Genomic DNA, 25,643 nt, shown 5'->3' with positions numbered 1-25,643 from the left:
TGAGTTTTAGAGGGTCTTTAGTGGACAATGACATTCCCAGGGCACAGGCATGGCAACAAACGGACATTCCCATATGGATTGGTGGAAATGTATTGGTGTCCTCACCTCACCAATTCCCAAATATTATGAATGTATCCACATCATAATGACAGGAAAGAAGCATCACTGAATTAATGGACTGGGCAATCGTTATCTGGCCAAAGCAACCTCAGAACTACAGAACTTTCTTTTGGGAGAAATGGGACAGCTGTGGGTGGTAACATTTCCCAGAACAGGTTCACAGAATCTCAGAATGCTTTGGGTTGGAGGGACCTTAAAGGTCACCCAGTCCCACCTCCTGCCATGGGCAGGGACACCTTCCACTAGCCCAGGTTGCTCCAAGCCCCATCTGACCTGGCCTTGGACACTTCCAAGGACAGGGCTGCCACAGCCTCTCTGGGCAGAGGGCAAAGTCCTGTTAACCAGCTGATAAGCAGCTCCATTCCCTCATGTGATGAGCTCTCCCAGTGAGGGGGACTGAGTGAGCCAGCAGACGATTTTTTTAATTTTAGCAAAGCTTTGGACCCTGTCTCTCCCCGGATCCTTCTGGACAAGGTGCCCAGAGCAGAGCTGGACCATCCATCCTACATGGAGTGAGCAGCTGCTCGACAGGCCGGGCTCGGGGTCACAGTGCATGGGGTGACTTCAGGCTGGTGGCCGTCACGGCGGGGGGGCCGGGGTCCATTTCAGGCCCAGCTCGTAAATGTCTTCATGGTCTGGATGCAGAAATCGACGTTCATTAACTGAGTCGGCCGATGATCCTGAATTAGGAGCTGTGGCTCCCTGGAGGGGGGACCGGAGGGCTGGGCGGGCACCGGCAGCGTGTGACTGAACAACGGCGAGCGCCAGGGCGGCCCTGGCTGTGCGGGACGGGCGGGGACGGGGGGACAGGCGGGACCGGCCGAGGCCGCGCCGGGGCGGGAAGCGGGGCGGGCGGGGGGCGGCGGGGCCGGGCCGGGCCGGAGCAGGACCCGGACCGGGAAGCGGGGCGGGCGGGGGGCGGCGGGGCCGGGCCGGGCCGGAGCGGGACCCGGAGCGGGAAGCGGGGCGGGCGGGGGGCGGCGGGGCCGGGGCGGGCCCGAGCGGGACCCGGAGCGGGAAGCGGGGCGGGCGGGGGGCGGCGGGAACAGCTGGGGCGCGACGCCGGCAGGTGACGCCGCGGGTGACGCGAAGCCGGGCAGGCCCGGCCCGGGGCGGATCTTGGGGCGGATCTTGGGGCGGATCTTGGGGCGGGTCCTCGGGCGGATCCCGGGACGGACCGCGGGCGGGTGCCTGGCCGGGCGGTCCGGCAGCGCTGAGCTCTCGCTGCGGGGCCGCAGTCCCGGCGCGGGGACGGCGTTTGCTGCCCGCCGACTTAAACGGGTCCCGGGAGCTCCGGGCGGTGCAAGTGGAGGGCCCAGGGCCCGAGCTGCGCTCCCGACAATAAAAAGGTGCAGTTTCTTCGGCTACAGAAGCCATGTACCTGCGGTTCTGCCGAATTCTCAACTATTTGATTCCCTTAAACCAGCGTTCTAAACCAGGACTTGCTGCGCAGCGAGGCTGTTTCTCGTTTCAGGGAGGACAGAGGAGACGCGGCGCATCTGCCTGCAAAATCTGTTTGTCTTCTCTACAATATTGGTTTGTATAAATAATGTCTGGATTAGAAATTAAAATGTGACTCCTGTGACTGAAGATAGAGACTGCCGGTGGAGGAATGAATCTGGCCCCGGAGAACCTTGTTCCTGTGGGGAGGCATTAACTGGCCCAGCCAAGCAGATACGAGTTTTCTCTTAATCAGTTCTTACGGGATAATCTGAATCCCCCATCTACACTGGGGACTCTCCAGTTTGATCACAGTTTAAGGCCAGGTGACCTGATCCCAGGGACCCTTCTTGGGTCACTCCTGCGTTTTTCCCCAGAAGGGAAAGGATGGCCGTCAGAGCTGAACACTGGTAAGAAAAAAAAACCAAACAAAACCCAAAACCACCACTTCCCTGCCGCCCCCACGGTACCCAAACAGTGCTGCTGTACGAATACAACATTTTTCCCAGGTTATTCCTTATCGAGCCCATTAATTTAAGACAGTTTTCATTTAAAAAAGTGAACAATTTCTAATAAACTGTGTAAGACCACGTTCCATTCAGATGTAGCTCCTGCTTGTTAGAATAATGTGGGATTTCTCCACAGTACTTTACAATAAAAAGTCACTGTGAAGAACTAGAGGGGGGTGACTCGCGTCACCACTGAAGACACTTCACTGCTGTCAGCAGAGCAGGGTGTGGGAATCAGGACTCTGAGTTCAGGGACACACCGAGCATGTGGTCACTGCAGAAAAACTCAGCTCCGTGCTTGGTGTCAGTCAGTACCTGGGAGTTCTTGATACTGAGTTGCATAAAAACAGGCAGATCATGTTAAACAGCTTCAGAGCAGATAGATAAAGGGAGAAAGCGAAGCTGCACTTAACCCAGATAATCTGATATCTACAAATGCAGAACCTGAACAGATCAAACCTAGAGTGGCAGCCGGGGTGAGTCACCAGTGTGGAGTCAAGGGGAGGATTCACCGCCTTCTCCTCCATTGTCCAAGAGCCCAGGGATCTGCACTGCTAAAGAAGCGATTCGAAGAACGAGTTCCTGTTCTCCAGGTCACCTTGTCTCTGTTCATGGCACTGTGGGGGCAGGTAATGTATCTGTTCCTTGTACTCTGTCAGTGGTCATAGAGGGCTGACGGCTCCTTGGTGGATGGAGCCAGGGGTGAACTGTGATAATCACAAAATCATGGAATGGCTTGGGTGGGAAGGGACCTCAAAGCTCATTCAGTCCCACCCCTGCCATGTGCAGGCACACCTTCCAGTAGACCACATTGCTCCAAGCCCTGTCCATCCTGGCCTGGAACACTTCCAGGGATGGGGCAGCCACAGCTTCTCTGGGAAACCTGCCTTCTCTGTGCCAGGGCTTTGCCACCCTCACAGGGGGGAATTCCCTCCCAATATCCAGTCTAAACCTACTGTCTTTAAGTTGAAAGCTGAAAGACAAGCTCCCATCAGGTCAGATTTCCATGTATCAGTTTTAGAATCATGGAATCACAGAATCATTAAGGTTGGAAAAGACATTTAAGATCAGGAAGTCCAACCACCAACCCAGCCCCGCCACCATGTTCACCATTAAACCATGTCCTCAAGTGCTATATCCACGTGTTTGTTGAATTCTGTGGCACTTGAGGACACAAATTTGTGCAATCCCCTCCTGATTGCTGCTGGGACCCCTCACAGCTCCTGTTCAGGCTGCTGCCAAAACTGGGGGCCACAGCAGTACCCCAGCATGCCCTGGCTGCCACCTGAGGGCTGCATTGGTTCCTGAGGAGAGCAGGGCAGCTCCTGCCCACCCGTTCATGGTATTCACTGCCATGCTCTGCTGGCTCTGTCACAGCTGGAGCAGCTGCCACAATCTGAAATGAGGTCTCACACTCATTCCACACTCTTTGTTTTATGCCATGTCATTAACCCAGAGATCAGCAATCTGGGGCACAAGTGTCCCTTGTTTGCAGGCCATGGCAGAAGGAGCCTGCTAAGACACTGAGGACAAACAGTAATTACCCAGATTACTGCCCTAATCCAGTGTAACAATGCAGACACACACTGTAATTAGTGAAAACCAAACAAACACCATTTACACGTGTACACTGCATTTATGAATGAAGATTCTCTAAAATAACCAATATTATTTTGGAAACCAAACAGGAAAATAAACGCAACCAACCTTCAGAACAGAAAAGCAGCAAAACTTTATTACTAATTCCCAAACGGAAAGATGCAGGTGACCCCATTTCATTATAGTGTGATGATTAAGGCCGTTCTATTCCATTGGGAATAGCTTTGAAATCAGCCATTCCAGGTAATTTTCACTCAGGAGAAGTCAAACCTACTCTATTAAAATGTTGGTCAGTTGTGTATACAGCACTATGAAACTAAAAGTGTCCAGTTTCATAATCAGATTTGAATGTAAGTTTTGAAAAGCTGGAACAAAAAAGGTCCACGGTTTAAATGATGGGCAAAAGAGAAAATAAGAGAGTTTTTAAATGTTCTCTTTATTTAATAAAGAGAAGACTGAAAGGTGATAATTGTAGTGACATTACTGAGAAGTACTTTAGTCAAATGCAAGTTATGACACTTAATGAGGTAGATTAAATTCTATGTATGGTGTGACATAAGGGCTGAAACATGAGTGTAGGGAGTTGTTCTGACCACAAACTGTGAAGGCCAATGCATTTTCACTGGGATTTCTCTCAAATAACAACATCCCAAAATAACACAGGCTCTTGCTGGCTGATAGAATCTAGATCCAAAGTTCACATGGATTCTAAGTTCTTTTACAGGTCATTTTAGACTATTACAAATCATCATTATTTAAGGAATAAAAGGTCTGTAAAGCCACACACTGAAACCTTGTAGAAAAATTAGTGAAACAGTTTAGGCTTGACTTTCTGAGGAATTTCACCAATTCATGTGTCAATATTGTACAAAGAAAAGCCCCAAACTCATACTGAAAATGACTTTCCTTACAGGCAGGGTTAGTTCAGCTCAGCTGGTCTTGAATTGCAGCTTCAGACCAGGAATGCTGCTTATCCAACCTAAATTATATCTGAGATATTAGATAGATGGTTTGGCTCCCTTGTACCCAGTGAGGTTCAGCCACAGTTCATCTTTTTGGTCTGGAAGGTCTGAACTGCACCCATGGACAGAGTGACACCATTCCAAAATATATGGAATGGCTGGCCATGATGCAGCCACCTCCGTAGTAGTCACCAATGTTCAGTTTGATAAATCCTGCCTTAAATATCTGTATCATAACCATGGCACCACCAGGAATGTCATCACTTTTGGGGCCTCAAAACAGAGCCTTTGCAGTTTCCTGATGACAGACAAGGTATTATCTCAAAAATGTACATAATCAAAGACAATACTACAGTCCATTAGAGAGCAGAAGTGCTGTGTCCACAAGAAGAGAAGCCAAGGAGCTGATGAACTGTTACCACAATTCCAGTGCCTGAAGGGGCTCCAAGAGAGCCGGAGAGGGACTTCAGACAAGGGCGTGGAGGGCGAAGACAAGGGGCAATAGCTTCCCACTGCCAGAGGGTAGGGTTAGATGGGATATTGGGAAGAAACTCTCCCTGTGACAGTGGTGAATTCCTGGCACAGGATGCCCAAAGAAGCTGTGGCTGCCCCATCCCTGGAAGTGTTCCAGGCCAGGCTGGAAGGGCTTGGACCAACCTGGTCTGATGGAAGGCATCCCTGCTCAGGGCGGGCAGTGGAACTAGATGGGCTTAAAGGTTCTTTCCAACCCAAACTATTCCATGATTCGATGACTTGATAATGACAGAGTCCAGCTGCTCCCCCACCTCTGCCAAGGCCACAACTAACCCATGTCCCCAGGTGCCATGTCCACATGGCTGTTAAATCCCCCCAGAGACAGGGACTCCACCCCTCACCTAGGCAGACTGTTCCAGGGCTGGGCAGCCCTTTCTGGGAAGGAATTTTCTCAATGTCCAACCTGACCCTCCCCTGGCACAACTTGAGGCTGTTTCCCCTTGTCCTGTCCCTTGTTCCCTGGGAGCAGAGCCCGCCCCCCGCCTCCGGCTCCCCGCTCCTGTCAGGGAGTTGCTGAGGGTGAGAAGGTCCCCCCCGAGCCTCCTTTTCTCCAGGCTGAGCCCCTCAAGCTCCCTCAGCCGCTCCTGGTGCTCCAGCCCCTCAATGTCCTCCTTTTCATGAGGGGCCAACACTGACCCCAGGGTTCCAGGTGCCTCAGCACCGCCAGCACAGGGGGCTCATCCCTCCCTTCCTCCCTCACCCCGGGACCCCTCAGCCCCGGCCCCGCTCCCTCCCGCCTCCCCGACATGGCGCCTCCCCCGCCCCCGCCTGAGTCACCGCCGGCCCGGCCCTCACAGCGGCGGCGGCTGCCGGGCGGGACGAGCTGGGACATGAAAGGTGGAACAGGCGCTGCCACGCCCGGGGCTGTGGGGAATCTCGCTTAACCCTTCCTCGCCCGCGGGGCCTCGGCTCCGGGAGCAGGGCAGTGATGGCGGGAGGCAGGATGCCACGGGTACGGCCTCACACCCCCTTTCCCGGCACCCCCGGGGACACCGGGAGACAGTTCCGCCGCATGGTCCCTGTCCCGCCGCTGTGGAGATACGGCCACAGGGCGCTGTCCCCGACCCCTCCTGCTGCCACGGTGACATTGCCCAGGAGCCGCTGCGCGACTGCCCCGAACAGACCCCAGAGCAGAGAACTGCCCGAGAGCCCAAATCCCCCGTCCCCGGGAGCCGCAGGCCCCAGCCCTGCCCGGGGCTGGGGGCCAAGGTCCGTGCCCGGGGCTGTGGTGCGGGTCCATGTCAGGGGCCGGGGGTCCGTGTCTGGGGCGCTGCTCGGCCCCGCTCCCAGCCCCGAGCTGGTCTGACAGGCTCGGGGCAGACGGGAAGGGAGAGGCCTCCGGCGGCTCAGGAATGCACAGCCCTTATCTCTGGCTCCCTGTGCCTGGGGAGGGAACAGCTCTCCGGAGTTTGCCTTTCTCTCGCTCTTACTCACCCCCGCTCTGCCCTGGGTGGAGCCTCACTCTCCAGGCTCCCAGGTGAATCAGGTTGCAGGCACGTCCAGGTGAGCAGAGAGTGACCCACCACCTGCCCCGGCTCACCTGGGAAGGCAGGAGAAGGGCAGGGACCTCGTGGGTACCTGCATGGCCACCTGAGTCAGAGTGACCCACCACCAGCCCGGCTCCCCTGGGAAGGTAGGAGAAGGGCAGATACAGCCGGGGTACCTACATGGCTGCGTGAGGTGGAGGGCAAGGGCTGGGGAGGGCCTGCCTTGCTCCTCTGCGCAGGGCTGGGTGTCTGGGATCTGGGACAGGGAATTCTGCAGGCATTCCACAGGCAGGAGATGGCTGCTTCTACGCAGGAAGGCTCCAGTAGCAGGAGCTCCCTATCACGCCATGATGGGGAGAAGGGAGAGACACGGGAGGAGAAGGGAGAGGCAAGTGGGGAGGGAAAATGTCCCAGCACTGGCAGCAGGGAGTGGGGATCACAAGGGAAAGGATCCAGAATGTCCCAGTGATGGCAGCAGGGACTGGGGATGGGAAGGGAAGGGATCCAGAATGTCCCAGTGGTGGCAGTAGGGACTGGGGATGGGAAGGGAAGGGACCCGTCTGTCCTCAGATCAAAACTGCTCAGTGAACACTTCACACAACTGTGTCCCGTCCCTTTGAGAAATCCCCAAGGAGCAGGTATTCCCAAACTCAGCCTCGGTCTTTGGGAAGAGTCTTACAGCCTGACTCAGCTCCCCATGACAGAGCCCGAGCTGGCCTCCTTCTTGGATCAGGAATGCAGTAGGGACGTGTGGTCAGAAGGCTGGGACAGAGGGGATGTCACCAGTGGTCGTGCTGGGAGGGCTGAGGTCTGCCGTGTGCAAGGAGCTGGGAAGCAGTTCAGAGGCTCCCACTCTCCACACGCACGGGTTGGGTGTGCAGCCGAGCACCGACACAGCCCGCGAGCCCTGACACAGTCGTGCACGTCCAGGCAGGAGCACGGACGGATGCGCGTGGACACGCGTGCACAGGCACACGTGCTGACACTCACTGAGTTTTCCACAGATGTGAGGCTGACAGACCTCAGGATTTGTGTGTGAGCAGAGGAAGGGGACGGTCCCATGTTCCTCACTCTAAATTGGCTGAGGTCAATAAGGGTCAATTATGGCTCTTGCCTGGCCTGAGGACCAGGTTCTCCATCTTCTAGAACAGTTAGAGAGGGAAGAGGCACCTGTGAAGGGACAGAAGTGCTAATCAAATCCTTCTGCTGCTGAAAACATCTAATTTTTGGAAGCTGCAATAAACTCAGCTGGGAGAGGCCAAAAATATGTCAGCAACAGCACACTACCCCAAAGCAGAGCAGTGACAGTGACAGCAGTGCTGAACACGGCTTCCCAGTTCCTTGTGCACGTTTTCCCTGGATCAGGAGGCAGGAGAGCACAGTGTGCCCCAACTCCATTAGAGGGACACAGTGGGACTGTATTTTAGGGAGAGAAGGTTGTTTAGATTTTGTTCTCGCTCTTATTTACCTGAGAGGCTTTAGAGTTGTACTTGAGGGATGAAGAGAGAGCTGGATTTGCTGTCACCTGGCAGTGGGAATAGGAGTATTCAGAGGGGGAAAAAAAGTTATGCTCTTTGTGTGGCTTAGGGGAAATTACATGTCAAAGGAAAAATTTGTGGCTGCCCCATCCCTGGAAGTGTTCAAGGCTAGGCTGGGGCTGGGAGCAGCCTGATCTAGTGGAAAGTGTCCACTAGAGTGGATGGAATGAGATGGGCTTGAAGATTCCTTCCCACCTCAACCAGTCTCTGATTCTGAGATTCTATAAATGTGGAAATGTCACATGCCACAGTCTATGTTTGTGGCAGAGCAGGGTTCTGGATCAGGACAGATTCACCCATGTTTTAGACATAATTTTTCTGGCAATCACAACTTTCCAAGCAACTGAAATTCACCTCCAAACCTTGCAGGATTGGACTTCTTTGCATTTTATGGTTACATGGAACACTTCTGGACTGCTTATCAGGCCCAATATACTGGACTTTTGTAGCCCTAATGAGGAAGAGTTTGATGAGTGCATTTCTACAATCAGGATATGGGGGAAATAAAAGCCAAAGGCAGAATGTTGTTGACCTTCTCCATATTAGACCTTACACTGTTGGTCCTTTTCTTAAAGTTTTGTGGTCTAGACTTTGTTATATCTTCTACCTTGTGAATAAAATCCAGGGAAAAGCATTGGCTGAAGGAGAGAGCATGGCATGAGCATTGCTGTCATAGATGTGGTGCCTGGGGACATGAGTTAGTGGTGCCCTTGGCAGTGCTGGGGGAGTGGTTGGACTCAATATCAGAGGACTTTTCCAACCCAAAGAATTCCATGATTCCATGATTATCCAAGTAATCTGCTCTCTAAGAGACCCCTTTTGCATGCAGGATGGCATTTCGTTTCCATCAGCTGTAAACATCACGTTGTGTCCTGGTGACTCCCCACAGCTCGGATTTCCCCATCCACCCCGTACCCTTGTTGCACAGGACAGTGAAGGCTGACATGTTGACACGCTGACATGCGTGACAGGCTGCCATGCTGTGACATGTTGACACGCTGACATGCGTGACAGGCTGCCATGCTGTGACATGTTGACAGATGTCTCAATAACCACTTCACAAGGAAAATTACGACGTAATTTTTCTGCCACTTTTCCCTTCCTCTGGCCTGCAGGAAGATTCTCTGGACATTCCGAATGTCTGGCCAATTTACCGATTCTCCAGCAAGGGATGTTCTGTGGGATCCCTTGCACTGGTAAGCAGAGGTGAAGGAGAGTCCAGTGGGTGTTTGAGGTGCAGACCGTGCTCCCAGTTCCACTCTGCCACATGTCTGTAGCATTCAGGGCATTCCCTTCTCACCTGAGACACAGAAAGAGTTTATGGAGCCATGTCGGGTTCAGCTGCTACAGGTGTGAACATGGAAGATGCAGCTGTGATCTCTGGAAGCTCAGTGAATAATTGATTAATTATTCTGATAATTAATTATAACTGATGGCCGTGACTTCTGATGACTTCTGTCTTTTTTGTAATGATGACTGAGATCCATATAAAACCATCCAGAGCAGAAAAATGGGGTGACATTCACTCAGATTATTAACATGGAGTGATCAACTCATCAGATGACCAGAGGAAAAGGCCTGTGGGGTATTGTAACAGGAGTAACAAATTCCAACCAGAAATTTTAACAGTAACCCAGGCTTTGAGCCTACTGCCTGAAACTGAGAGGACACTGAGGAGGAGAACATGGCAGAACTCAGCAGAAAATGCAGAGAGGAGAATGGAAAGAGGAAAAATAAGTATTAGGACTTGGCAGAGGCAGTTGTGCCTAAAAAAGGATCTAATCCAGTTTATTGCCCACCTTTCACCGTACTGTTTGGGGGATGTGCCTGAGCCCTGCTTAGTGAGAAGAACAGTTCATGGGAAGGCGTCCAGCATCTGTTTTCATGGAATTACAGAATGGTTTGGATTGGAAGGGACCTTTAGACCATCTTGTTCCAACTCCCCTGCCATGGGCAGGGACACCTACTATCCCAGGTTGCTCCAAGCCCCATCCAACCTGGCCTCGGACACTTCCAGGGATGGGGCAGCCACAGCTTCTGTGGGCAGTTTTCTCTTTGCCTCAGCTCTTGTACAATTCCATGGCCATGTGCTTTGGCTAAAGCAGGAAATTCTGGGGTACACTTCAAGACTACAAGTGCTGCATCACTGTGAGGCTGACAAGTGAAAGGCCTTAACCTGAGAGATCCTAACTAGGATCCCAACTAGGAGAAGTCTAACCCTTAGTATGGGAAGTGAGCACATGCAGGAGCAGCTTCTGGAGAGGACAAGCCCGTCTCGCTGTTCATACAGGTCCTACCTCTGCTGCAGCAAGATCAGAAGGCACTGGCTGTCCTTCCATCACAGTGCAGAATTAAAAACCCCACACCTTAAACCATATTCCAGGAGACAGGTTCCTCCCCAGATCATTTAACAAGTACAACGTTTTCTTGAGAGCAAACCAACACTTTCCATGTCTCATCGTCACTACGTCTGCTCCAGTCGTTTTCCCTCAGGGCTTGCTGTCCTCACCTAAACCCGACCCTCCCAGAACAACAGCAGCCTATTTTCACAGGATCTTTTCTATTTCTTCAGACCAAATAATTTTTTTAAAAACTTCAGGTGTTGAGACATTTGGAAACCTGAATTTTTTTTCACAGCTTACCCTAAGAGACATCGGTGATGCCAATGAACATGGTATATGGGCCAGCTGAAGCCCATCAAAGGGATCAAAATCTCCTCGACTAACTTCTTGCCCAGGGTGTGGAAGTCTTCAAGTGTTGATAGCATGGAGGGGTTTGTGGCTGGCTGTGCAGAGTGTGGGCTAAAGAACAGTCTGTTTGTGCTGCCTTTTTCTTCTTGGTGGTACTCAGAGCAGTGAAAAGATGAGGTGTTTAAGCCCAGGAAATTGTGCCTGTACTTGCACATAAGCAAAGGGCAGGGATCAGGTCTTTCCAGCCTTTTCCAGACGAAGGGATCCAGCCCTGCTTCCTCCCAGGCAGTTCCTTCCTCGGTGCCTACAGACCTTCAGCAGCCTCAGCTCCTGGGAGTGTCCCGAAGCAGCGGAGCAGGTCCAGCCAGGGAAAGGATCACCTGAGCGAGGCAGCCTGGGAACTGGCTGTGCAGGCAGAACACGTAACAACAAGCACTGGAGTCAGCACTGGAGAGGCAGATGGAGCCAGCCCCAGGTGCTGAGGCATCAGCAGGGCTGGCACCAGGCATAGCAGATGAGAGAGAAAGGGAACACTGAGCCGGTTCCCTTTTGCTTAGACTGGGCAAACACAGCCCAGCACCCTTGATTCACACCTGGCACAAAGGCTCAGGAGAAAGGCAGGTCCTGTTATTTATTTATTTTAATCTGCAGGGCTTTGTGGTGATCACAGCAGGGCTGAAACTGTGATTTCCTGCTGCTGTGTTAGGAAAAAACAGTAAAATGGAACATCATATGAACGGGGAGCAAATGCAGCCCAAGTCAACAGGTCTGTACTTTTCCCAGTTTCTGCTCTTAGTGTGAATCCAGAGGTAGAGTTTCTATATCCAGCTTCATCTGTCAGCAACTTTTCCTTACGTTAAATATTCCATATGGTTGAGTATTTTTCTGTGCAGAGGCAGCTGCAGGCTGTGATCACATCACTGCTGACTCTTCCCAGTATTAAGGGGGTCTGACAGCTTTTGGGGATCACAAAGCCGAATGTGTGTGACAGGTATCATAGCCAGTCAAGTCACTCCCAGTTACGCTGGTGGGAACAGAGGCCAACAACAGACCGCAGGCCAAGCCAAAGGGATATTTCCTTTGGAGATTCCCTCCCAAAACCCCCTTGATAATAGCACAGGGATGGCTGAGGGCTGCATGTTCCTTCCTCTCCGCCTGTTCCTCACCTGCTGGTGGTTTTTTGACCAAGGAGCAGAGTGACTTCATTAGGACTCTCCATGCACTGGCACAGCAGCAGCCAGCCAGTGTCTTTGGGACAGCCCAGGCAGACGGGTGGAGGAGACCTGAATCCTGCCTCTCATCAGCCCATTCTATCAGCCTTCATCTCCCACTTGTTAAGTTTCCAACAAGCTGCTTCCTGCTCTCCTTTATCCACTGCCCCCGAGCATGGGAGGAGTTACTGCAAACAGCCACAGAGCTGCCTTCTGTTCTCCTGCAGCTTCCTCCTGTAAAAGCCAACCACCAGCCCGGAGGAGAGTGTGAAAGAGAGTGCCAAAGAGCCAGGGTACCCATACCTCCTTCTTTCTGTGGGATTCTTGGGGCTGTCCTGTGCAGGGCCAGGAGCTGGGCTTGATGGTCCTTGTGGGTCCCTTCCAACTCAGGAGACTCTGTGATTTTTTCTATACCCTTCTGTGTACATGTCAGTGCTCATCCTGTATTAAGAGAAGGATTTCCTGGGGAGGAACTAAAGTTTGCAGGTTTGGTTCAAAAGGTTCTGATCATGAGTGGTGTTCTTGATACTTCTATATTTATGGATGTGATTCATGGAATGATCGCTTCGGATAGCAGAGAACTTCATGAAATGCCAAATAATGATAACAGACTTCTAGAATGTGTGAAGAGGTGACACTGTGACACACAGGAGGGGGCTGGAGCCCCTCTGCTCTGGAGACAGGATGGGAATGCTGGGAGTGTTCAGCCTGGAGAAGGGAAGGCTCTGGGGAGACCTTAGAGCCCCCTCTAGTGCCTAAAGGGCAAAGAGCTGGAGAGAGACTTTGGACAAGGGCCTGGAGTGCCAGGACAAGGGATAGTGGCTTCCCACTGTCAGAGGGCAGGCTTAGCTGGGATATTGGGAAGATATGCCTCCCTGTCAGGGTAGTGAGGTGGTGGTACAGGTTGCCCAGAGAAGCTGTGGCTGCCCCAGCCCTGGAAATGTTCTAGGCCAGGTTGGATGGGGCTTGGAGCAACCTGGTCTAGTGCACCCCTTGGCAGGGGATGGGACTGGATGATCTTTAAAGTCCCTTCCCACCCAAACCATTCCATGATTCCATGACAAGGGTCAAGAGGTGTTGATTTTCTTACCAAAGCCAAAGGACAAGCAGCAGATCCAAAGGAGAAGGAGGCCACGATGGACTCTCAGGCTGAGCTGGAGAACTCCTTGCCTCTGGCTGCTGCAGATACTCCAATTTGATAGGGATTTAGGGAAACTCTGGGTGAGTTGGTGACAGCAAAATGCTTTGAGGCTCTTGACAGGCATCAAAACCCATCTGGGGCTGGAGATTCCGGAGCCCCACGGAGCTGAAATTGGCTCTGAGAAGTGGTGAAGAATCAGAAGTGCTGTCCCTGTTCCTGTGTGTTTTCCACACCTCCTGCTCTTAGTCCCTATGGGAGACGAGTTTCCAGGGCTGATGGACCTTTGATCCCCTCCCATTGAGCTGATTTTATGGCTGGTTCTCCCAGAAATAGATGGAAAAGGCGGGGTTCAGGCACGGTGAGAAGGAAGCCTGGAGAGACTGAAGGTGTGTGAACTCTTTATTGAGAGGACCAGAAAGGAAATCACGGAATCATTTGGACTGGAAGCTTATCTTGTTCCACCCCCCTGCCATGGGCATGGACACCTTCCACTAGCCCAGGTTGCTCCAAGCCCCGTCCAACCCGGCCTTGGACACTTGCAGGGATGGGGCAGCCACAGGTTCTCTGGGCAACCTGTGCCAGTTCCTCACCACCCTCACAGGGAAGGATTTGTCCCCAATATCTGATCTAAATCTAATCTGATTCATCCTTCTGTCGAAGTTACCACCCATCCTCTAGGCAAGTTCTGGTATGAAGTACTGACAGTTCGAAGCAGGATTGTGTGTTGGAGTTAAAACAAGCGAGGTCTTAGCACTGAGGCTGTAGAAGGCTGATTTGTTGCTGTTTGGGAGACAAAATAACAGAATACTTGGCCAGATGTGAGCATCTCTGTTAGAAGATGAATCCTTGGGTATTACTCACTTATTTTCCATCACCTCTAAGGGGCAACACAACCCTTGCAGGTGGGCACATTATACACCTGCATTTGGTGACTCTGACCCTTGAGTACCAATCCCAGTTCCAAAACTTGGGTATTTTGGGTTATTTTAGATGCCTTTGGGCATCTACACACAGCAGGTGTGACAGCAGTCCTGCAGAGACCCACAGCCTCCTCGGCAGCAGCTGGAGGCCAGGCAAGGTACCTTCAGGCATCCCAAGTGACATGGAGCACCTATGTATGAACACCTGAAACCTGAACTGCTGCCCTGGTTATGGTTGCACTTTATTTATATTGACTTTCCCAAGACTTAAGGGTTTGGTGCTGGGAAGAATCAGATTTCGCCCCTGCTGCCTAATTCACCTTCTGAAAATTTTCTTTTATGTTCCCCTAAACCACCAGGGCCTGGACAGTGGGATCAGTGGGGGTGTTGCCAGGGTGCTCAGTGGACTGAAGAATTTCTGAGGTCCCATATCAGTGTGTTCTGCTCAAAAAAACAATTGCTGGAATTTTTTCCTAGGTCATATTGGCAGGATGTAGCAGAAGTCTCTTGCTTTCCTGTCCAATCCTGGGGCAGTTCTCTCCCACTCTTCCTGGGGGGCTTTTCCTGGTAAAACTGTGAAGATGTGAAGAACATTGATGATGTGCTTGAGCTTTCCTGTTCTCTCCTGGAGGGGTCGTTGCAGGGTTTGTGGCTCTGGGATTTTGGACTAAGGGCCTTTGGGGTCTTACTTTTCCAATATTGTCACGGAAATGGAAGGAGGGATGTTCAGGGGTTCCCTTTGGCCTGAGCATGTCACACAGCTGCTCACAGCTGCAGGTGGTGCTGGGTTGACGTGAGCTCTTCTTCTCTTGTACCCACCAACAGTTTAGTGCCTGAGATATTCTGGACACAGAATATCTTATTACCCTTTATAAAGATCCCCAAGGGAATTGTGGAGGTGCCACACATTATTATTTTTAGCATCTTCATAAAATGAAATTCCTAATTAAATAAAATAAACAAGTATGTAAATAAAATTCTCTATTATCCCGTAGTTACAGGCTGAAAATCTACATTTGGTGTATTTTTAGTTTGTGACTCAGTTTCTTTGACAGTTGTGATGGTTCAGAATTCCAAAAAGACAATGTTTTTCTTTCTCTGAGGTGAAAGAAACTGCAGGAAACAGATTTTCAGGTGAAATTCAAGCAAGGAGCCAACCCCTGCTTGGAGTCCCTCTTGTTTGAGGTGCCCCTGATGGAGGAGAATCCAGCCATCACTGAAGAGTACTAATAGCTAATGTGTGTCCAATCTGTGTGTTCCCCTCTGGAGTGGGAAACCTGACATGGTGTTCCCTGAACTGTTAAAGGAACCAAGGCTCAAAGCAGAGAATGCCCTACAAAATACAGGGAATACACAGTTCTGGGGTCAAAAAAAATAACAAGGCAATGCTGCACACTGAGTAATCCATCTCCTATTCCCTAAGGCATGTCAGCTGGTGCTCCACCAAATCCAGCCTTGCACTGGGATAATGGACACACTTGGAATGGATCAAAACTAGTTAAAAGAGAAGTGAAGAGACAGGAGTTTAAAAACCAATTTTGTCTTAGAATTCTACCTCCCTCTGGCTCACAAATATCAGCCAGAAATGGTGTGTGATTGCTTCCAAATGATTTGGAGAGGAATTGCTTCCCAAATAGTGGATGACTTGACCCAGAACTGGAGAGCCAGCCTGGCAGTTGGTAGCTTCACAACACCAAATCTCACCCAGTGCCTCAGGGCTCTGCCAGCTGCAGACATGTGTTCCCAGGAGCTGGAACACAGCAAAACAAAATTATAAAATAAAAAAAATCCATGAGCTAAGTGCAGAATTCAGCTGAATTTGTCAAGATGGGCTATAGCAGGAGAAGTTTTATTTATTCCTTAACCTGAGCTCAGCTCATGCCCACCAGAGTGATAGAAGGTAATAAATATCTTTTGAGGTTCCAGTAACTTCTCCCCTTTCACTTTATCTGATAGGGAAAGAGTTTGGAGGATTAAAGGAATATCCGTAATTTTGTGCATGTATATATATTAAATATTTACATATATAAATCAGCTTTTTTCATGCAAGCTGAGAATTCATCAATATGGTACAGTTCTTGTTGCAGCTCAGGGAATTACAGGATGCCAACGTTTAATAGAATCATGGAATCACAGGGTGGTTTGGGTTGGAAGGAACCTTAGAGCTCATCTCGTTTCACCCCCCTGCCATGGGCAGGGACACCTTCCACTAGACCAGGTGGCTGCAAGCCCTAGAACATTTCTAGAACTGGGACAGACACTTATGGTGGCAGAAACACAACTTCTGGTTTTTGTTTCACAGTTCTCAGATTTGTGGGTCTATTTTGGAAGAAATAACTCCATCTCCCAGGAAGCGCAGGGTTTTCCAGTCCCCCTCCAAATATCTCTTGGAGGCTCCTCCTTAACATCCCTCCCAGGCCAGCAACTCACCTCACTCCCATTGCTGTGTTCAGTGGCACCAGGTCCTCATCAGCTCCATATCCGTGATTGATTTGTTCCTTATTTTGGCCCAAAACAATTAACTCTGTGAAGGTAATGGTTAAGTGACTCACACCTTTGCCTAATTAATGCTCCCATCCCTTTGGAATGAACTTTCTCCAGCACTGCTCCATATGCTTTGAATCTCTTCCCTTTGCTTTTGCTCTGTGAGGACGATGTGTCGCTGTCATGACACCACTCTCACGGCTGGTTTTAATTTCCTTACAGCTCTCCCTCCCCTCATGGCTCGTCGGTCCCAAAGCTCCTCGCAGGGGGACAATCCCCTTGACCCCAACTACCTTCCCCCCCACTACAAGGAGTATTACCGCTTGGCGCTGGACGTGCTCACGGAGGAGGGCAAGGAGAGTTACCAGCGCTTCCTGGCAGAGGAGGCAGCCCCCGATTTCCTCTGCGGCTCCGAGGTGGATCACATCATCCAGAACCTCCAGAAGCCCCAGTATGCCAACCAGGAGGGCAGCACAGACACCACAGGGGACAATGACATGGACGGATCCTCCGGGACTTACTGGCCCATGAACTCAGACCTTGCTGTTCCTGAGCTTGACCTGGGCTGGCCAATGGTCTTTGGGTTCAGGGGAACGGAGGTGACAACCCTGGTGCAGCCACCTCCCCCGGACAACCCCAGCATTAAGGAGGAGGCTCGCAGGATGATTCGAGCAGCTCAGCAGGTGAGACAGGGAGAGCCCAGCTAGAGCAGAGGTAAAATCACGTGTGTGCCAGAGAAGTGCCAGAACTGAGAATCAAAGAATGGTTCGGGTGGGAAGGGACCTTAAAGCTCATCCAGTTCCACTCCCTGCCATTGGCAGGGACACCTTCCACTAGACCAGGTTGCTCCAAACCCCATCCAATCTGGCCTTGAACATTTCCAGGGATGGAGCAGCCACAGCTTCTCTGGGCAACCTGTGCCAGGAACTTACCATTCTCACAGGGAAGAATTTCTTCCCAATATCCCACCTAACCCTGCCCTCTGACAGAGGGAATCCATTCCCCCTTGTCCTGTCATTCCAGGCCCATGTCCAAAGTCCCTCTCCAGCTCTCCTGGAGTCCCTTTAGGCACTAGAAGGGGCTCTAAGGTCTCCCTGGAGCCTTCTCCAGGCTGAACAATATCAGGTCCTCTGCCAATTCCTTTAACTTTGCTCCCAGGACCTGACAGAGGGGCAGGATGATTCCAACCCCACCACTGACTGCACCAAAGCCTGTCTCTGCTCTTCTCTGCTCTCACAGCACAGTGTGCAAGGCCACACTAAAATACACCAGAGTTCACAGAATCCCACAACAGCTGAGCTTGGATGGGGCCTCTGGAGCTGGTCGAGTCCAGCTGCCCTGCTCAGAGGAGGTCAGTTACAGAGGGTTAATCAGGATGTGTCCTTGAGCATCTCCAAAGATGCTCCCTCCTTGAGTATCTTCAAGGGAACAGGACAGCCTGTTCCCATGTTCAACCCCCTCTTCCAGTCCCAGAGACTTCTCTCATGTTTAATTGGAATTTCACGTGTTTCACTTTGTGTCTCGTCCTCTCCCTGGGCACAACTGAAAAGTGTTTGGCTCCCTTCTTCCTTATGCCCTTTCCATCAGGTATTTGTACTCACAGATAGGAGTTGGGAAGGACAGGGAGGTAGACCTGTGAAGCTGCTTCCCATATTATCACATGGATGTAGTTGGATAGTGACTGCCTGAACGTTGGCCAGGAAGTTACCTAAAAATGGCAAGAGGGTTTTGGAGTGGGGGAGCAGCTCCTTACACCACCCAGTGTTTACAGGGCCAAAAAATTCATGGAATCATTGGATTGATCAGTCAGGGAACATTCAGGGGCAGTGAAGTTTTCCTTCACACCTCATACCAGAACATTTCCTGGACAGAAATTTTGTTTCCAGTTCTCAGGCCCAGAGTGGTTAAAGGAACCTTTAATTGGGATGTTTCCTGTTCCAAAAGGAAGTTGGAATGAAAGTTCCAGTTTCAAAAGGGAGATGGAGACAGTGCAGCTTTGGGGTGTGAGGTGCTGGGGAACATGGACAGTCATGCATGAGATGGCACAGGTGGCTGACGTGTCCCTGCATCCCTTCCCCAGGTGGTGGCCATCGTGATGGACGTTTTCACAGACGTGGATCTACTGTTTGAGGTGCTGGATGCTGCTTCTCGACGAGTGCCTGTCTACATCCTGCTGGATGAAATGAACTCCCAGCTTTTCCTTGATACAGCTGCCAAGTGCAGAGTCAACCTGAACTATGTGGAGGTGAGCAAAGACCTGCCCTGCTTGAGTCATGTCCTGAGGCAGATGTGTCCTGGGACACAGAAGGCTAGTGTGGCAGGAAACACCTGAGAAAGGGGAAAACAGGCCAGAGCCTGGTAAAAGATGAATGTGAAGAAAGAGGGGAGAGCTGGCATGACAAGGGGTAAAGGCTGAGGACACACTGATAAAGTTTTGTCCATCTGTGTGTCTGCAGGCAGAATCACTAGAGCTGTAGGATAATCCTGGTGGCAGGACGGAGGTTAAAGGAGAGGGGGAAGGAGGAGGGGCAGGGGAGGGAATGAGGGTCCCACCTGAGTCAGTGTCTTTCTGGTTTGCAGTTCCTGAGGGTGAGGACAGTGTCTGGCCCAACTTACTACTGCCGCACGGGGATGTCCTTCAAAGGGCACCTGAAGGAGAAGTTCCTGCTGGTGGACTGCATGGTGGTACTCAGCGGCAACTACAGGTGAGGAGCCCTGTCATGGTACCTGTCCTTGGTGAGAGACTCAGGTGCTTTGTGCTAGGGGTTGCCTACAGAGGTGCCCAGCTCCCATCTGAGCCATGTAACTTCCAAGGAGAATTTGCTGTAGTGTATGGAGTATAAGACTTGCATCCTAGTCTGGAACAAATGAGCTTCGACCTCCACTCATACAATAATCAAATCATGGAATGGTTTGTGTGAGAAGGGACCTTAAAGCTCATCTTGTCCCACCCCCTGCCATGTGCAGGGACACCTTCCACTATCCCAGGTTGCTCCAAGCCCTGTCCAACCTGGCCTGGAACACTTCCAGAGACGGGGCAGCCACAGCTTCTCTGGGCAACAGAGAGGTGGATGGTTTTAGTTAGATGGAGATCAGCCATTAACATGTTACCATCCTTTTGGAACAACAATCTCCCCAGCTAAGGCATCCATTTTTGGCAGAATAAATGTTTTTAGTGAGTTCCAATATGAGAATTTCTCTTTCAAGTGTTAAGGCGTGATGGGATAAACACCTGTCATGCTCTAAGCATGTAATCACAGAACCACAGAATGGTTTAGGTTGAAGGGACCTTAAAGCTCATCTGGTTTCACCCCCCGCTCTTGGCAGGGAGACCTTCCACTACACCAGGTTGCTCAAAGCCTGCCACGAGTTGCTTCTCATGGTGGAAGATAAGCAAATAGAACTACGGGTATTTTAAAAAACAGTACATGAAGATAAACATCCACAGTATAGGCATCTGAATAAAGTGCACATTCTTTGTAACAAGATTCCACTTGAGCTTTTTTCCTGATGTTTGGAAAGAATTATTGTCAAACTTGATGCTGTACCAAACAACTAACTGTTCCAATTGAATCATTTTTTGCTTATGAGAGCATCAAGTTAATTGTTCAAGACTACTTCTGCCACACTCTCATGTACTTTGGGTTTTCAAATATTGTATCATTTTTGAAGTAGGAAGTTGTGGAAGTGTTCAAATACAGGTTGGACAGGGCTTGGAGCAGCCTGGGCTAGTGGAAGGTGTCGCTGCCCATGGCAGGAGAGTGGAACAAGGTGGTTGCGATGGTCCCTTCCAGCCCAAATCAGTCTGGCATTCTATAAGAGAAGCTGGTGAGTTGGTGAAGCAGCATTTTGCAATTCCACATGGATATCAGGGACAAAAGTTTTCCTCACTGAAGGATACTGAGCAGCAGTTTTTCAGGAAAAGTACACCATATTGCAGTGGAGGTCAATACACCAATTAAAGAAGTCCTCAACCCCAGACACCCCAAGCCAGGCTTCTTTCACATCAAGAATTAAAAAATCTATAAAAAAAAAAGACAATAATTTTAAGGGTTTTGCTTAACCCCAGCAGGCAGCTAAGCCCCACACAGGTGTCCCTCACACCTCCTAGCAGGATACAGCAGAGAATCTGAAACATGAGAACACTCCTGGGTTGTGATACAGTTTAACACCTACAGCAAACAGGCACACACAGGCAAAGCAAAGTAAGGGATCTCTTCCCTGCTTCCCACAGGTTGGCAGATATCCAGCCATTCCCAGAAAAGCAGAGCTTGACTTGGGAAGACAAAGGCTGTAACACTGAACATCTTCCTCCCTCATTTCCAGCCCAGCTCCTTCTGTCCAGTCCCCCCTAGCCTATGTGGGTGGAAGGGTTGTGCCACTGCAGGGGCAAGATCCTGCATTTGCCTCTGCTCGATTTCCTGAGGTTCCCATTGGCACAGCTCCCCAGCCTTTGGGGTCCCCTGACTGGTGTCACCTGCCAAGTGCAGAGGGCACACACTGACTGTTGTCCCAGTCATTATCGACAGTGTTAAAGACAGAAACACCTACTTCACATAACAATAATCATCCCCTCATTCTCTGGCTGTGGACACTACTGACTGGCTTTTTAGAACAGAAGTCATTTGTTGCCTTGTAAAATCCTCTGCAAAGATGTGATCCCAAATCAATACCTAACTGTGAGGTTAGGGAACGATCATGTGTAACAAGTGGCTACAGGGGAATTTTCTGTCATTATTTTGCCATATTTCTACCTGAGCAGAAAATTCAGAATTTCCTTCAGGCAAGCAAACGCTTTAATGAAAAGGGGTCCAGCTGAGTTACTCAATGCTAATACCCTCCATCACTTCTGTTCTCTCCGTAGTTTCATGTGGTCCTTTGAGAAGATCCACAGGAGCATCGCGCACATCTTCCAGGGCGAGCTGGTGGCCAGCTTTGATGAGGAATTCCGCATTTTGTTTGCACAGTCGGAACCTCTCGTTCCTCCAGCCAATGTCCTGGCAAAGGCAGAGAATGCCTTCGCCATGGCTCCCTTTGGCAATAACATGCCTTTCTTTCCCAAAAAAGGCCCCCTGATGTTCCAGAGGGATGACAGTCTCTTCCCCTCCTTCATGGACAGAGTGGATCCGGACAGGTACTTCCTCTCCAATTTTCGGCGGGATGACATGCTGCGGCACACCGTGGAGGGGTCGGCCATGCGGATGTATAAAAAGGTGGAAATGGAGAATTCCCAGATGGATCCGGTCAGGGGCTTCCTCCGTTCCAAGCAGCTAGAGCTGGATGCCTTTAAGAGACACAGTTTTGCAGAAGGAACATTTGAAAACTTTGCTTCTTCCAAGCAGTATGCCCGGCAGATGTTCATGAACAACATGGATGAGTTCAAAATCCAATCCAGTCATTTCCAGAAGGACCAGTTCTACCAGTACCAGTTTGAACATCCCCATCTCTCTGGCAGACCTCAGGGATTCTTTGACAGGATTCGAGGGGGAAGGCCAGGATTCAATGAACTGGAAGACTATGGAGAGGGACCCCGATACCCTGAACTGGAACCCAGTTTCTCACAGGAGGGTTTCCCCTTACGGCTGGATTACGTACCCTCAAATTCTTCCAGGGAGGTGAGACACGGCTCCGACCAGCTGAACCCTGCAGGCAATGGCCCGATGGGAATGATGTTACGGAGGCAGAATATAGGACAGAAATTCATTTGCCAGACTTCTCCCACGCAGAAGCAGAGCCTGGAGCAGCGCTTGTTCCTACAGGACAAGGACGAGGACCAGGACGATGACAAGAACACACAGGAAAACAGAACAGGGTTACGGAACTGGAGGATATCTTCGTACCTCAGCGCATACCAGTCTGAACCGGATGAAGGGCTCCCAATGCCGATGGAGTCCGAGGCATATAATGATGCTCTTGGGGATCCCCTCCCAAAGCACCCCACTGACCTCATCCCAGCCTTCAAATCCCCCACATCTTTCAATAGCAAGGCACTGGGAATTGACAGTGCCAAGGAATTTGCGGATCCTGATAGAGCAGGTGAAGAAACCTCGATAATGAAACCAGATGCCTTCAGGTCCAGGATAAATCCCTTGATCCAGAGGAGTTCCAGGCTCAGGTCCTCTCTGATTTTCAGTGCTGCCAAATTAGATCAGCCCAACACCACAATAGAAAAGGTGCAGATGATCCAAAAAGAGCAGATGTCCAGTGAGGTGACGAAGGACAATGAAACCATCAAGACGGCCACCTCCTCCAAAGTGGCCGAGCTGCTGGAGAAGTACAAAGCCGTGGGCAAGGACACGGAGCGGGGCACAGTCACCCACACCAAAGCTGTTTCAGGTTACCTACAGGAGGAATCACAGAACACGGAGAAGAAATGTACCAAATCCGTGCAATATAAGATTCTGGAGAGCAGGGTGCTGGACTCCAAAGACTCCTGCAGTACTTACAAAATGCACGGAGAGTTGGACAGAGCATTCGGAATGGCCTCATCCACCCCCCAGCTTGGGGATGCATTGAGTAAGGATCCCCTGGCACATCTTGGCACTAAGGTGGACAAGCTGTCATCTCGGTTTTACCCGATTGAGAACAAACCTGCTCTTCCAGAGAAGGAGAGTCTGATATATGTAGGAGACACTCAGAAATTGGCTCTTCCAGAGAAGAAGGACAGGGTGACCTTCAGAGAAGACACTCCAAAGTTAGTCAACACAGAAATGAAGAAACCACAAGTTAGGACAAGTACCACATCCTCAGCTCTGGAAAGCCTGTCTAGGAGTCCAGGGTCTGACAGCTCTCTCAATAAATCTGAGGAAGACTGTTCAAAACAAGAGCAAAATCCCATGGAATTTTTAAGAAAAGGGTCACTACGACTGAAGCAGCTTTTAAACCCAAAAGGTGAAAAGAAGTTTGAGGAGGAACCGGCTTCTGAGAGTGGAAAATGTGACAAGCAGGCAGTGGTGCTCAAACGATCGTCCATAGGGGACTGCCAGGAAGCAATGGAAGAAGAAAAATCCCACAAATTCGCAGCACCGCTCCCCCCCAAGAGCAGCCAGACAACGCAGGGGAGGTTCCCTTCCTCCACAGCCAACATCCTGTACAGCAGCAACCTGCGTGACGACACCAAGGTGATCCTGGAGCAGATCTCTGCCAACAGCCAGAAGAACAGAGCCGAGCTGGCCAAGCAGCTGCCATCCACCAGCAACCCTGACCTCTCCAGGTCAACCATGAGCTTGGAAAGAAAAGGGGAGAAGGAGAAAAGCTGCAACATCCACAGGTCGGAGAGCTTTGGGAGCCAGAAACGGAACTTCCAGCGGCAGCCGTCGGAGGACAGAGACACCCTCCTGAAAAAAATGGAGAACATGCGGAAGGAGAAGCGAGTCTACAGCAGGTTCGAGGTGTTCTGCAAGAAGGACGAACACACGAGTCCGAGTGAAGAGGAATATGACACAGATGCCAAAGACAAGAAGATGGGAAAATTCATGCCCAAAATCCTGGGGACCTTCAAGACCAAAAAATGATCATAAAAATCCTATTTAATTCCATTTAATCACTGACTGTCACAGGGGAAGGAGGAAGAAACTTGTTTATGATGGCTACAAACCCCACAGGCAATGCTCTTCTGGGTAAGTGAGCAGAAACATGTCCAGCATGAGCCTCCCACGGCACAGTTTGCTCCATAAAGTCAGGTGGTATCAAACAACCTTATTACACTATGTTCCAAATAAAATTATTGAACTGCCAACATGCTTAAAACACAGAAGTCTCTTTTTTTAAAAGAAGTCTCTGTTCTGTTACTGTACAAAACTGAAAGTCTCTGTTACACCCAAGGAATATTTTTCAGCTGACAAAACAATTCTACTTTCAGAAGAAAAGAATAAAAAATAGAAAATTCAATACTTGAGTTCAGGCCAGGAAAGATAAATACACAGAGAGACACAAATACATTAACTGGAAAAAGTGTTTAAAGCCTGTTGTTTCTCAGATACAGTTATCCTTTCTCTGTAGCTCACAATGAATCAGTCACAGGAGGCATCTTTTTGAAGGTTTACAGACCGAAAAAGTATTGTAACCAACTTTTTGCCCTAATCTGTGACTCCGGTCTTGTCCAGCGGCACAGGCCCAGCTTTTGTATTTGCCAGTTCCTGAGCCTGTGGGATCTGGTTTGCTTGAGGTTTGTTCTCCTGTGTGTAGGGAATAATTTGCTTTAAGGACTCAGCTGAAGGAGCAGCTGAAAAGGCCATAAAAAGGACATTGAAGTGCTATTGATGGAGATGGGCCTGGTTTTAGGAGGCCTTTTCGGCTTGAGGAAACAGCCTCAAGTTGTGCCAGGGGAGGTTTAGGTTGGCTATTTGGAAAATTCCTTCCAAAACCCTGGAAAGGATTGTCCAGTCCTGGCATAGGCTGCCCACGGTACTAGTGGAGTCTTTGAAACTTGAACTTTTCCTGGGATGCCAGCGCCCAGGGCAGCAGGCTGGACTTACATATTTATAACAGTTAATGATTATTTTACTGTTTGCTGAAAACCTTGGGAACTGGATGTGCAGAGTGACTGTCTGATCTGAAAAAAAAAATTAAGGCTGATTTCCATTTTAATACAAATGGTGGTAAAAATCTGCAGGAATCAAGAGCAGCTTTGTTGTAACATGAGGAGGTACACTGAGCAATAAAATTAGGAGAGGACAAAAGAGGAAAAAAAGGATGGGAAAAGGGGTCAAAATTGGGAAAAAAGTAGAAATGGATTTCTTATACCCATTTCATATTATCACAAAATCACAGGATGGTTTGTGTGGGAAGAGACCTTAAAGACCATCTGGCCCCACCCCCTGCCATGGTCAGGGACACCTCCCACTATCCCAGGTTGCTCCAAGCCCCATCCAGCCTGGCCTTGGACACTTCCAGGGATGGGGCAGCCACAGCTTCTCTGGGAAACCTGTGCCAGGAACTCAGCACCCTCACAGGGAAGAATTTCTTCACAATATCTTTTCTAAATATCTCCTCTTTTAGTTTAAAAC

The 25,643-nt window shown here is 50.3% G+C and overlaps 2 protein-coding genes across 5 annotated transcripts in view; both read left to right on the top strand.

Moving 5' to 3' along the window:
• THUMPD2 (THUMP domain containing 2) overlaps positions 1 to 25,643 on the top strand; it is a 70,003-nt gene that overhangs the window by 18,347 nt on the left and 26,013 nt on the right. The window lies entirely within an intron of this gene.
• On the top strand, positions 479 to 24,373 carry FAM83H (family with sequence similarity 83 member H). 4 transcript variants are annotated; one of them, XM_051774752.1, is made up of 8 exons: positions 479 to 632; positions 1,595 to 1,656; positions 2,511 to 2,698; positions 9,305 to 9,385; positions 16,858 to 17,318; positions 18,716 to 18,880; positions 19,216 to 19,340; positions 21,500 to 24,373. In XM_051774752.1, exons 4-8 carry the CDS (start codon positions 9,361 to 9,363, stop codon positions 24,147 to 24,149), a joined length of 3,426 nt encoding a protein of 1,141 aa, XP_051630712.1. In that variant the 5' UTR covers positions 479 to 632; positions 1,595 to 1,656; positions 2,511 to 2,698; positions 9,305 to 9,360; the 3' UTR covers positions 24,150 to 24,373. The 4 variants fall into 4 exon arrangements, with proteins under 4 accessions (XP_051630712.1, XP_051630711.1, XP_051630715.1 ...); XM_051774751.1 differs by having other exon boundaries at positions 1,595 to 1,970; XM_051774755.1 differs by lacking the exons at positions 479 to 632; positions 9,305 to 9,385 and having other exon boundaries at positions 1,375 to 1,970.

The sequence above is a fragment of the Manacus candei genome, unplaced genomic scaffold, assembly GCF_025592945.1.
Source record: "Manacus candei isolate 608988 ecotype Guabito, Panama unplaced genomic scaffold, ASM2559294v1 h1tg000223l, whole genome shotgun sequence".
Lineage (NCBI taxonomy): Eukaryota > Metazoa > Chordata > Aves > Passeriformes > Pipridae > Manacus > Manacus candei.
The sequence above is the reverse complement of the archived record's forward strand: the minus strand, read 5'-3'. Positions and strand labels throughout refer to the sequence as shown.

Bases quoted from the DNA above. Each gene is read 5' to 3' on its own strand.
- FAM83H (XM_051774752.1), top strand. From the start codon at position 9,361: ATGTTCTGTGGGATCCCTTGCACTG. The intron at 9,386-16,857 runs GTAAGCAGAGGT...ATTTCCTTACAG, and splicing joins CTGTGGGATCCCTTGCACTG to CTCTCCCTCCCCTCATGGCT. The intron at 17,319-18,715 runs GTGAGACAGGGA...TCCCTTCCCCAG, and splicing joins TGATTCGAGCAGCTCAGCAG to GTGGTGGCCATCGTGATGGA.